Source organism: Panulirus ornatus, chromosome 16, assembly GCF_036320965.1.
Source record: "Panulirus ornatus isolate Po-2019 chromosome 16, ASM3632096v1, whole genome shotgun sequence".
Taxonomy (NCBI): Eukaryota; Metazoa; Arthropoda; class Malacostraca; order Decapoda; family Palinuridae; genus Panulirus; species Panulirus ornatus.
The window spans coordinates 166,633-180,893 of NC_092239.1; the positions used below are offsets into that span (position 1 = coordinate 166,633).

Below are 14,261 nucleotides of genomic sequence, written 5' to 3' on the forward strand. Positions count from 1 at the left end.
CATCCTTCTATCTTCAAGTCAGTCTTGCCCTTCGTTCTCCCTCTGTTTCTGACAGATATAATTTCTCTGGCAATCTCTCTTCACTGATTCTTTCGATATGCCCAAACCACACTGTCTTCATCTGTCTCAACCTTAATTTCCTTATTACCACGATTACCTCATTCCTTATCATTTCTTACTTGATAGACCCTCCTCACACCACATATTGCCCTCAAGCATTTAGTTTCTAACATGTTCACTCTTTTCTGCATATTCTTATTTAGGGCCAACTCCTTACATCCAAACAATATAGGATAACAATACTTTCAGACATAGTCTTCTTAGCGTTTGCAAGTAGTGACCTATCCACATTATCCTGAATGTGCCCAGTCCTCCTCCTCACTTACCCTGTGACTAATGGCAGTTCCCATGGTTACATTATCCTCAATGTGCCCAGTCCTTCTCCTCCTCACCTACCCTGTGACTAATGGCAGTTCCCATGGTTCAATTTATTGTCATATCCACTTCCAGGTATCTAAAACATTCCATATCCGTTTTCTCCATTGACACACACGTTCCAAATCACCTGTCTCTCTTCTTGGTATTTTTCATTAAATGATTAGACTCAAGTAATTATTGGATTTCTTTGATAAACCAGGGTCCCCCCAAGAAAATCCACTGCTGGCTGTATTTGGTGTTAGAGGTGTTATAGAACATTGTGTAAAGTTTTTGAAACTTCTAAGGCCGGGAGGTAGATGGGCTGCTTATTGGAAGGTCTCAGGCTTTGCCTTGCATGTACTTATGGGGAGGTATAGAAGGGGTTCAGTGTTTGAAGGGTTGCTGGACTGTTCAACTTACTAGATTTATAGGAGATTGGCCGTGTAAAGTGTTGATTGGCCCTTCAGCCAGGGCTGTGACATCTTCCCTGAAATGTATAGTGGCTGAAGTACAAAGAAATTTACTAGCATTAGATTGGTCTGCTGCTGGGGATCTCAGAGCTGCTGGGTGTGTCATCTTTTTGTTGATATTCGATGGCATTTGTTTGATGCTCAGTTAAGGGTGTGACAGTTGTATTTTGATGAGAATATTGTATGTTGATAAAGCTCCATTGTGAGATAGGTGTTATTGATTTTTGCATGTGTATTACCAACTTTTTCATTAACTCCTCATTTTCTTGGATATTATGTGTATTGTTGTCACTATTATCACCCCATCTCATTATTCAGTAAATTGTAATGCCCAAGAGCATGTACTGCAACCCTTGCTGTATTTTTTAAATACTGCACTAGCATTGCCAAAAAAAATCGGTCATTATCCATAGTTAATCACATTGCAGAAGTAAATGGGACTTTTACTGATTTTTGTCATTGTATGTGAAACACTTGTTAGAAGATCAACAGGACCTGTGGAAACTATATGTAACCTACATATCAGCAGAAATTTATTAATGATGAAATTTACCTTGCATACCCATGATTAATCATCACACCATTTACAGACAAATTTCAACAAGCAGACCACTTTCCACATCGACTGTTCATGCCACTGCCCAGGCTCATGGAAAGCAGCCATACTTCATGGTCCCTGTAGCAGACCACTTTAAAACACAAAGCATCATCCAAAAAACTTGCTTTTTACTTTTCTTTTATTGAATGAGGAATGGTTTTATGTAATGTGTTTACTCATGGTTAGAAAGAAGACCTGCTTCAGTATGTGACACTTACAACTGTTGTTTGAATGTTGAATTTGTACTTTGAAAATGCCAAAAAATGTAGCTGTCACTTAGTCAAATATGAATTATATGGGGACTTTGGAAGAGATAAAATACTGGAGAAATTTTTTAGTCAGTGTTTATGAAGACAGAGTGATGAACTTGTCAGTCAGACTGTATAGTTTTTTGTAAAGTTAGATTTTTAAGTATGTAAATTGTAAACCATGTTGTTCACACATTTTTCAAAAACATTGAAATAAAGGGAAATTTTGGCTTTTAGGGAAAGTTAAGTGAGGTTTTCATGCAAAGTTCTGTTGATTTCTTGAAATGTTTTACCACCATTCATGAATTTATCTCTTATTTTCCTCGATCTTCATAGCCTTTTCCGACTGTTGTGTTATATGTTACCGAGTTGAAGGGTGAAATAGAATGCTCCAAATCACACTTGATGTCATATTTTATTTTGTACACAGTTTGCTGTTACTGCAAAACAGTCATTGATTATCCAAATGTAGTTTCATGGTGCCCTGAAACTACATTTACCAAGATATTGAATATAGAGATCCTGTTAAAAAACTTAGATACCATTATAGTTTTATGGTTTGTCAAGACGTATTCCTTTTGATAGGTTTCACACTGAATGTAAAAGGAATTATTATGAATCTAACTGAAAATGGTTTTAGAATGTTTCTTGTTTATGCATTAAATTCTTAGATGAATTTCAAAAATTTCCAGCTCTGTATAGATATATTAATGGCAATGCAATGTGCATGATCCTTACATCATACCAAGGCTTGCTGAGGATAGGCATAATGATGTAGCAGTATACTGTTTATATGTTGAACTCAGCATAAATGCTAGGAGTTCTGTGTTCCTGGTAATGATTTTTTTAATTAACTAACCTTTTGGGCCTGTCCTACTCGCAGGGAAGCCACAACTGCCACACGACAGTTTCAGCCATATGACTGGCAGCTGGCCGATTGACAGCCATTCAGTGCGCAGTTACACTGCTGGGCATACAACAAGTCAGTAAAGAGAATATTTTCTGGGAAAGTTTCAGGAACACTGACTGCTTAGGACATTCCTAGTGACTGTGTATTGTGGTTGCCTGCCAAAATTGGTTAAGATGAAAAAAAAAAATATGATATCCTGAACATACTTGCGCATATGACACTCTTAACATCCTTAATTATGTTACTCCCAGGAGCTGAGGAAGACTTACTCTTCATATGTATCTTTAATGTACTTTCAAGATTGGCATAGATGTTTTCCCATATCTCTGATTGTATTGGCTTCTTGTGGATTGGGCTGGCTTCGCAATGCTACAGTTTTGAAGGCCCTTGGTTTTAGAATTGTTTATAGATGTTTTAAGTATCGTATACTATTGTGTAGTGTGGTGTTTGTTTGTTGATGGATATATAAAGATTGGAACTGTATATGATTATAACTTTTGAATTTAAAGTGAATGTAGATGGAGATACATTTCACAATAGGGTTCAGAAATGCAGCAAAAGGTTACTGTCATTATTAAATTCTCTAGGAAAATTTTTATATCAAAAGATAAATTTGGTTGACTCTGGTATGTTCAGACCCTCATTGCTCAAAATCTTTTTCACTCCATCCTTTCACCTCCAATTTGGTTTCGCGCTTCTCCTTGTTCCCTCCTCCTCTGACACATAAACTCTTTTTGTCAACTTTTTCTTACTTATTTTCTCAGTATGTCCATACCATTACAGCACACCCTCTTCTATTATCTCAACTACTCTTTATTTCCACACTTTTTTCTTACCCTTTCATTACTTACTTGATCAAACCACTTCACACCACATATTGTCCCCAAACATTTCATTTCCAACACATCCACCCTCCTCTGTTCAATCCTATCTATATCCCATGCCTTGCTACCATAAAATATTGTTGGAACTACTAATCCTTAAAACACCCATTTTTGCTGTCTGAGATAAAGTTTTCTTTCCACACATTCTTCATTGCTCCCAGAACCTTAGACTCCTCCCCCACCCTATGATTCACTTCCGCTTCCATGGTTCCATTCACTGCTAAGTCCACTCCCAGATATTGGAAACACTTTTTTCTCCCAAAAAATTTTTCTTCATTCAAACTTACAACCAATCTAACTTGTCCCTCAACCCTGCTGAACCAAAAAATCTTGCTCTTATTTACATTTACTATTAACTTTCTCCTTTCATATACTTCTCCAAACTGTTGCCAACTTCAGCAGTTTCTCACATGAATCATCCGCCGGTGCTGTATCATTGGTGAACAACAATTGACTCACTTCCCAGGCCCTCTTATCCCCAACAGACTGCATACTCATCCATCTCTCCAAAACTTGTATTTACCTTCCTAACCACCCCATCCATAAACAAGTTAAACAACCATGGGGATATCACATACCCCTGCCACAGACCACCCTGCACTGATAACCAATCACTTTCCTCTTTTCATTCCCATACTAATGCCTTACTCCCTTTTTCATGCCACATGCCATCACTGCTTCCTTAAATACATCCCATCCCTCATCCGCTTCCCACACTTCATTTGCTCTCACCTTTTGCCATTGCTCTCAGTCTTTCCTGGTATTTCTTCACACAAGTCTCCTATCCGAGCTCTCTTGCTGTTACCACTCCTCCTCCCCTACATTCTTTCCTCTTTTTTTGAAAACCTCTCACCACATTTGCATCCAAAAGTCTCTTTTACATACCTGTCAGTTAAAATGTAATCTAATAATGCCCTTTGACCATCTCTCCTACTCACATAGGCATACTTACATCTCTCTCTCTTTTTAGATAAGGTATTTCCAATCACCAGTCTTTTTCAGCACAAATCCACTAGCTCTTCACCATTTCTGTTTGCATCTCTGAATACTCCATTTGCACCAGTTATACCCTCAACTACCACATTACTCACCTTTGCATTCAAATCACCCCTCACTAATATCTGGTCTTTTGCACCAAAACTGCTGACACACTTACTCAGCTGCTCCCAAAACACTTGCCTCTCATGATCTTTCTTCTCAAGACCAGGTGCATAAGCACCAGTAATCACTCCTTTCTCACCATCCACTTTCAGTTTTGCTCACATCAGTCTAGAAATTACTTCCTTACATTCTACTTGCTATACACTCCCACAAATCCTGCTTCAATAGTAGTGTTACTACTTCCTTAGCTCTTGTCCTCTCACCGACCCCTGACTTTATTCCCATGATATTTCAAAAACATTCTTCCCAGTTACCCTTGAGCTTCATTTCTTTCAGATCCAGAACATCCAGGTTTCTTTCCTTAAACATACTACCTATCTCTTTTCTTCTCCTCTTGGTTACATCCAAGCTCATTCAGACACCCCAATCTGGGCTTTTGAGGAGGATGAGCAGTCCCCATTTGACTCCTCCTCCTGTTTCCTCTTTTAAGAAATAGAACTAAGAAGGGGAGACCTTCCAGCTCCTTGCTCCCACCCCCTTTAGTTTCCTTCTGCGGCATGCAGGGAATACGGAGCTAGAATTCTTTCTCCCCTACCTCAGGGATGAAAATATTGATATATTCTAATATAAGATATTAATGATAAAATGTAATACTCCCCCCCCCCCCATTTCCTGGACTCTCACATTTACACCTCACCACCCCACCCATAACAGATTAAACAATCATGGTGACATCACACACCCATGCTATAGACCAACTTTCACTTGGAACCATTCACTCCTCTATTTCTGCTCACACACATGCATTACACCCTTGATAAAAACTTCACCTCTTCTAGCAGCCTTTCTTCCATACTGTTTTTTTTGTAAGACCTTCCACGAGGCATATCCATCAACCCTATCATATGCTCTCTCCAAATCTGTAAATGCCATATATATATCCATCCCATTTTTTCAGTATGCAGTCTGTAGAGGATGAGAAGGACTAGGAAGTAAGTCTTTTGTTTGCTGAGGATACAGCAGTGGTGGCAGATTTTAGTTCAAAATGGCAAAAGTTAGCGACTGAGTTTGGAAGATTATGTGAAAGTTCAGAGCAAATGTGTATGCAAGCAAGGTTAATAGGTTTAGCAGGTTTGATGGGCAAGTTAGGCAGGGTGAAAGTTTCAGTGGTAAAAAACTGTAGGAGGTGAAGGGTTTTATATACCTGTGAGTGGACATGACAGAGAATTGAACCATGAAAGCATAAGTGGGTCATTGGGTGGATGAGGGGCAAAGCTTCAAGGAGTGCTGAAAAATGAGTGGAAAGAGAGATCATGATGTGGGAGGGCAGAACTGGAAATGTTTGAGGTAGGTGGCTGTGTTGGAAATGAAATGTTCGAGGATGCTATGCAATGTGAAGAGGTTTCATTGATTAAGTAATGAAAGGGTAGAGAGACTTGTGTTTAGAAAAAGTGTGGTTGAGAGAACTGAAGAGGATGTGTTGATATGGTTTGGACATATGGAGAGAATAAGTGATGAAAGGTTAACAAAGAGAATATTTTTGTCAGAAATGGAGGGAATAGGAAAATGGGGAGACCAGTTGGAGATGGAGGAATGCAGTGAAAATGATTTTGAGCAGTGTAAACATGTAGGAGGGTGAAAGGTGTGAATGGGATGGAATGAATTGAAATGATGTGTTATACAGGGGTCGGCTTGCTACTGATGGATTGAACTAAGGCCTGGCTTTTGAAAGGGAGCTGTTGTTTCAATGCATTACACATAACTGGAGGATGGATGTGAGTAGATACAACCTTTCTTTGTTCTTGGTGCTACCTTAAGGTACTAATGCAGAAAACTGCAGTCAAATATGAAAAGTAACAATGAAACACTTTACACTACCTACCATCCAGAGCAGATGTGTGGACTGCAGTCCAAGCATCTACTCCATCTATCTTTTCCAATGCTGGAATCCTTACTTTGGTTGTGATTTAGGCCAAAAAAAAAGGTGGACATCAGAACTTCCTGTCTTCTCTTTATTATTTTTAGTATTCCTGATGGCTGGTGCACTGAACTTAAATACATATCCAACTGTTTAGGGTTCTTCAGCAGCATCCATATCTTGTAGAATTCACACTTTCTAGCAAAAGGGCTTGTGCAATTCTTTCTTTTCATGACAGGACTGGGCATCAGAGATGAATTAGCAGAATGCCTGGAAGCCACATTGAAAATGTGGATGTTAATCTCAATCCCACACACCCGGGAAAAAATTGTGAAACAAAAGTTGTTGTATAAGTCTGGCACATGAAGATGTTTGCATGGTTAATCTTTTTCAAAGCTTTTCCAGCTTTTGTTTTTTTTACATAGAATAAATTTTGTTTTAGTAGCAGTCTTGAAATATATTGTAACAAATAAGTAATAATGAACTCTATACTTGAAGAATTCCCATTTTTATTCCGTATCAATGCATGGGTCGTCTGTGGTGTTGTCATCTGGGCTTGCCATGATGAATACATACTTAAAGGTTCCCAAGGCTAACATTATTGCAATATGATGCATTACATTACTAGAAGTAAAGTTTGAAGGGAAATGCAATAACATCTTTTCATAACGCAACACTCATCTTTGCACCCTACTAGCATATGCTGTGCATTGTAAAGTAGCAAGAGGAAGCTTGCCGCAGGTCGTGCAACCTTTCACTTGATACTTTTCTCCGGTCAGTTTTACCACAAAAATCTGACCCACACATCCCCTATCTTTTCTAAAACCCCCTTGCTCCTCACTTATTGTGCATTTGGCCATTTCCATCAGTTATCAATCAACACTCTTGCAGACACTTTTCCTGTTATGCTTAATAGACTTATTCCCCTATAGTTACTTTGCTTTTCCTTTGAATGGTTGAAAAGTAATAGCTTTCACCCAGATCTCAATCTTGTATTCATGCTAGATTACATAAAAGATGGGTCACCCGCTCTTGTCACACTTTGTCCTCCAAACTTCAACATTTCAGCCATATTCCCATCCACTCTAGTTGACTTTCTTACCTCCAGCCTCATCATTACCCTTCTTACCTCCAAATATCCATTAGTCCTTTGCAATTGTATCCTTTTCCTTCCAACTTTCATACCCACACTTGTAACAACTGCTGCCTAACCTTCTCCCACATTCATTTCTTCAAAAACCTCTTTCCCCCTTCCATTAACTTCCTCCTTTTGGTTCAGAAATTCTGCTTCCTGACTTCTCACATTAGTATATCCCCATTTTCATTTTTCACCTCCTTTTCCTCCATAGCATTTCTAATCTCTTGTGTCCTCCATGCATTGGCATTTTTATTCCTATATCTCACAATCTTGCATCCAACTACAAATTCTACAGCCTTTGATAGTATTTCTCTAAACACTTTAAACACCTCATTCACACAAGACTGCATCCCTACATTCAATACACTTCCATCTAAACTTTTGTTCATCCTCCATCCATACTTTTCTTTGAAATCATTATGAAATATATAATGCTTGAAGTAACAGAAGAGACCCAAAAGAGTTTTATATTTATGTTAAAAGTAATGTAGTCATTACGCAATCAGATGGGATATTGGTTACAGAAATTGGTCACTTGATTCAAGACACTGAAGCTATGGCAAAGGCTTAACTTTTTTCCCCATTTCTCTCATAATTGAAGATACACCTCATGTCCTGAATCCAATTCCATTGCTATGATGGGAAACATTTTGCAGCATGTTGAAATAAAAGTTGAAGATATGCTATTAGCGCTAATTGGAATAAGAGTAAATAAAACAGCAGGCCAAGATAAGTTTTATCTGTTGCCACTGAAAGAGGCAAACAATGAGGTAGTTAAACCATTGGCTGCACTTTTTTAACAAGTCACTTGCAATGGGATATATTCCAAAGGAATGGAAGTTTGCCAGTATGGCACTGGTGCTCAAAAAAGGTATTGAATCTTAGCCCAGAAATTATTGTCCAATTAGCTAAACATCTGTGTTTGTTAAACTAATGAAAACCATCATTGGGTTTAAGATTGAACCATGTACAGGACCAGTAAGTACATAATAAACAATTCTCAGCACGGTTTTCTCTGCTATTGCTTGTCCTACAAATCTGCTTGATTTCTTTTATGAAATAATCAACATGTATAATGAAAGTAATGCCATTGAAGTCATCTGTTTAGATTTTCAAAAAAGCATTTGATAAAGTTTCTCATCAAAGGTTTCTAACAAAAGTTGTCATCATATTCATGGGGTTGTACTTTGATGGTTAGGAAATTGGCAAACATGCTGAAAACAAAGAATAGTGATTAATGGTCAGGCCTCTGAATGGTTAAATATAACAAGTGGTGTGTCACAGGGATCAGGTTTGGGACTGGTTATCCAACTTACATACAATTGTTAATGAAACTGATAATGGCTGCTTTGCATCATATCTAAATTTGTGGACGGTTCTTAAGTTGGGAAATAGATCTGAGACCGAAGCTGAACTTCTGCAGCTTTAAACTAACATGCACAAATTGATGGACTGTGCAAACTGGTGATAAATGAATTTTGATATAGCTAAGTGCAAAGTTTCCATATCTGTAGTAGAAATGAAAAGGCAAATTACAACATATGAATTTTGAGCTACAAAAGGTGAAGGAGAAAAAGGATTTGAGTGTAATAGTCTGTGGTGACGTAAAGCCAAGAAAGCAGTGCACAGAAGCAGTAAAAAGGAACAAAATTCTTAAAGTCATAGATAGAGCTTCTGAATTTGTTTCAAGAAGTTATCCTCACTCATCATGACATACTGGTGAGTCCCCATCATGAATATTGTGCTCAGTTTTGGTCGCCCTACTTGAGGAAAAAATAGAATGAATGAAATACAGATGTGAGCTGCCAAGATTATTCCTGGCCTGAGAAACAAATCCTGTGAGAGCCAGTTAAATGAATTGAATTTATTAGCTTATAAAAGAGAATTTTAAGAGATGATCTAATGCAGATATTCAAAAACATTAAATGCTTCCATAATCTCAACATAACAAGCTACTTATGGTTAGATAGATTCATCTGATATCACTTGTTGTATTGGATATAAACTTGTAAGTAAACATTTTACCTCAAATGAGGTGAAGTGCTTTACATTCAACTGGATTGTTAACGTATAGAATGATTTACCAATTAGAGAAGTTGGAAGCAGTATCATGAATATATTTAATTATAGGCTTGATAGATAGTTTCTTCAAATCCACAAATGACATTGTTTGCACCTCCTTAGCTATACTATAAGTTTACAGGTTGTCCTCTTTGGAAGATTTGTTCCTTTCTATTCCTAACACATTAATCCATAAGTTTCTTCTCTTCCACTACTAGAAGCAGCCTTTTAAGGACCCAGTAGTCTGTTGCTGTTCTCCTTTTCACTGGAGTTTTATTGATACTTGCTCACCCCAACTCTTATTGTCCTCTATTTCAGCCCCTGCATTCTCCTCTTGACCTTCTGCCATAGTCTCTTGTACATCTCCCAGTTATTCTTATTCCTTCCCAGCAAGTACTGACTGGGCACTAGTATTTCTTCACACAAGCATCTTTTTCAAGTTCACTCACTTTCACCACCCTGTTCTGGCTTGTATAATTTTCTCTTTTCCAAAAGCCTTTGCTAATCTTCAACCTCATCTCCACCGAGGAATGATGAGACATCCCACCAGCTTCTCCTCACAGCACACTCACATCCAGGAGTCTCAAGATTGCATGTCGATCAATTATTACATAATCTGATCACTCATGCTTTCCATGTACCCAGCTCATCTACATATACTTTTGTATATCCCTCTCTTTGAATCACGTTTTCCCAACTACCAGTCCTTTTTCACTCACATAATCTCTTCAGCATTGTTGTTCACATCACAGACTACCCCATGCTTACCACAGTAATACTCTCAACTGCTACATTACCCACTTATGTTCAAATTACTCCTGTTTGATCACCAGTCCCTTGCATCAAAACTGCCAACACATTCATTCAACTCTTCCCAAAACACTCATATCTCTTCCTCTTCTCCCTTTCAGATGCTTAGGCACTAATGATAGCATCTCTCTTAATCCACTTTGATTTTACCCACATCAGTCCAGGACTCACTTCCTTTCACTATTTTACATGTTACCACAACACCATCAGCAGAAGTGTTACCTGTCCTTAGCTCTTTCTTTCACATTAATTCATGACTTTACACATAAGATATTACCAAACCAATAATTCCCCTTCCCCTTTATCTTTGTTTCACATGAAGCTGGAACATCCAGGTTCCTTTCGTTGAGCATGATTACTTATCTCTGTCTTCTTCTGCCCTTGGTTACATCAGCACTTATATAGACACTCAAGCCTAAGTTTTTGAGGAGGATGACCACTCCTTGCTTGGTTCCTTTTTTTTTTTTTTTTTTTTTTTTCCATGTTTTAGAAATTGAAATACAAGGATGGAAGGGTTCCAGCCCCTGCTCCTGCCCCTATTACTTGCCTTCATTGGCTTGCCAGGAATGTGCGGGAAGTATTCTTTCTTCCCTATTTCCCTGGTATAATTTTAGTAGAAATGATACTGCAATGATTATAATGATCATAATTAGTAATAATGGTTTAATGAATTAAAGCAGCCTGAGGAAAAGTCTACAGTAATGACAAATTTGTGTAACAAGAGATTTAAGGTTAAACAGACAGTCTCGAATCAAATATTAGGGTTGGCAGTTATCTGGTTAATAAGGTTGAGGTGAGACTATTCTTTAAGTGGATTGTTGAATGTTGGATGGGTTCATTGTGGTTTAGGTGGCAGGAATGATGAGTGTGGTGCAGTAGCTTCTTCCGAACTGGCAGATGTAGTCTTGGTGATGGAAAGATAGCTGGGAGATCCATGTGTAGTGCCTCTTGATAGTTGATTTAAGAAGGACTGTGGATTGCTTGCAGATGTGGTCTTGGTGTTGGAAAGATAGCTGGGAGATCCATGTGTAGTGCCTCTTGATAGTTTATTTAAGAAGGACTGTGGATTGCTTGCCCCTTTTCTGCACCTTTATTAGCCCTTTTTGTCTGATGTATAGTGAGGAAAGCCATGCATAGTTGAGTTTGGGAAGCATGAAAGCTAGTTATGCTCATATGAACTTTAATTTGGCATGGGGAGTCCAAATATCTTGAATCAGAATAATGTAGAGATGATAACTGGAAAATTTGATGATAATGCCGATGTCCATCTTACAGCATAATTCATTATTGTGAGTGATGCTGAGAAGCTTGGTGGATTGGATGGTCTTAGCTGAGAAGCTTGGTGGATTGGATGGTCTTAGTGGGGCTTAGGGTTTACTCTTGACAGTAGGAATGGTAGAGGGTTGGAAGTGAGGCTGAGGTGCATGACTACTTGGTTGGTTTGGTTGATTGTGATGCTGAGAGGGTCCTGTTCTGGAGGTTGGAATAGTTATATTAGAGAGCATTGTTAGGAGAGGTATTTTTGACACTGAAATTAATAATAGAGTCATCAAGCAGGTGCTTCCTTGGGGGGATTCACGAATGAGGTTGAGGAAACATAAAAATCTTATCTTTCTGCTCAGTTCGATGACAGTTTAGAAACTGGAAGGTGGAGATGGGCCATATGATATTTACAGTTTAATGAAACTCGGTGATGAAGTGTGCAATTGCAGTAGGGGTATGAAATTAATTATTTGGAATTTTAATGAAATGTGAGTGCAGTTGGGGAACCAGATCAGGACCATGTTGTTGCTCTTTGCTTTTTAGGAAGGGAGTGAGAGAGATTTACAAGTTTGTGGGATTTCATTGTGTTCATTCTTATTAAGAAATTTGAAAAGCAAATGTAAAGTGCCCTTGAAACTCAAGTGAAAATGCCTATTTTGGGTATTTTGAATGGTTTTGAAACTGAAGAGTGATGAATAGCTTTGTTGGTTTTAAGAGTATAAAGTTCATATCTTTATAAGTTGCATATATTTCCAGGAAATGTACATCTGATCTCAGAAATGAGTCTTAGTGTGTGTTACTATACAGATACTTAAGATTTTGGATGTGCTACTATACAGGTATTTAGATTCATGTGGGTTTGCAATATTCTGAATGTTTGATTTTCTTATAGTTAGAAATTCAGGCCTTAGAAATTTGAAAAGTTGTCTTGAATTGCTGTGTGATCTTAAATTCATCCTTAGAGCTTGAAAGGAAATAGTCCAAAAGGTAAATTTTCTGTAAAGTGTCTTCTTCTTCCACTGAGTTATCCTTTTATTATTAGTATTATGAAATTGGTACCATGATTTTGATTTATATTTCTTTGGAATAGATAAGCTTATGTTTGTGTAATGTAACACGCCAATAGAAATGTGTGACGGTTGTCTTATTAGATCTGAAGATGTTTGAAAAATTTATAAATTTGAAAATTTATAAATTTCAACCTTGTAGTACTAGTCTACCTATCCATCTATATCTCTGATGCCCAATTCCTCTTGGAACTCCAATTAAGGGAATGGCCACAATAAATGATCCTCCACTTATCCTTGTCCTTTCATGCCTCCTTTGCATATGCCATTCCATGTATTCTTCCACCAGTTCTTTCTATATAGAACTCTTCCACTGTGCTCTCCTGTTTTGCAGATTGTGTTCCTCTCACACAAATCCCTTTAGTCATACTGTTTTACTGTCTCCTCCTAAACTCCTTGTCTTGCATTCTTTCCACATGCCCAAACCAACTTAATTATGTTTCACCCACCCTGCCACTCCCCAGTTCATTCCCTGCCATACCAGATCTCTCATACACCCCTTCATTTCTTTCTTTATTCCATTCATTCATACCAAATGCTTCTCTCAAATAGATCATTTCCACAGCCAGGATTCTTTACCTCTTGTGTCTCATTCCTTGATCATGTTTTGGCTGCTTAGGTCAGGTTTGGGAGGACTATGCTGTCCCTTGATCCTTTCTCAGCTATCCTACTTTCACCTCTGATCCTAATTATTTTGTGTAGGATACCCATTGACTCCTCTAGCCTGTACTGCTTTCTCCCTTATCTTTCATTTGATATCACCAAACTTACCCAAGATAACCCATAGATACTTAAATTCTGTTTTCCATTTTTCCCTTTATATCTATAACATTTATATCCCTTTATATCCCTGGGGATAGGGGAGAAAGAATACTTCCCACGTATTCCCTGCGTGTCGTAGAAGGCGACTAAAAGGGAAGGGAGCGGGGGGCTGGAAATCCTCCCCTCTCAATTTTTTTTTTTTAATTTTCCAAAAGAAGGAACAGAGAAGGGGGCCAGGTGAGGATATTCCCTCAGTGGCCCAGTTCTCTGTTCTTAACGCTACCTCGCTAACGCGGGAAATGGCGAATAGTTTGAAAAAAAAAAAAAAAAAAATCTATAACACAGTTTAGTACCCTTTTTTTTACTCTCTAGGGCTTTGCAGAATCTATACTTTCCACTACATGTTTCTTTTCAAACACCATTACTTTAATTTCACTCAGAATTATCTTGAATCACTTACACATACTTTGTAAAATACACTTACAAAGTTTTGCAGCTCCTTCCCATTCTCAGCAAACAACACAGTATCATTCACAATCAGGCTTGTCACTAGCCAACATACCTCACCACCACACTTCATCTCTGCTACCCCTTTCCCTTTTCTTATGTGTGTA

The 14,261-nt window shown here is 38.1% G+C and overlaps 1 protein-coding gene across 7 annotated transcripts in view; it reads left to right on the top strand.

The window, feature by feature from the left end:
* The window catches only part of LOC139754005 (uncharacterized), a 117,551-nt gene that overhangs the window by 6,480 nt on the left and 96,810 nt on the right, over positions 1 to 14,261 (top strand). For 4 of the 7 annotated variants that reach the window (XM_071670959.1, XM_071670960.1, XM_071670961.1 and 1 more), the window contains exon 2: positions 2,617 to 2,715. The exons of the other annotated variants lie outside the window; for them this stretch is intronic. In XM_071670959.1, the coding sequence (XP_071527060.1) occupies positions 2,617 to 2,715 (99 nt within the window). The remainder of the gene's footprint in view (positions 1 to 2,616; positions 2,716 to 14,261) is intronic. 7 annotated transcript variants of the gene reach the window in all.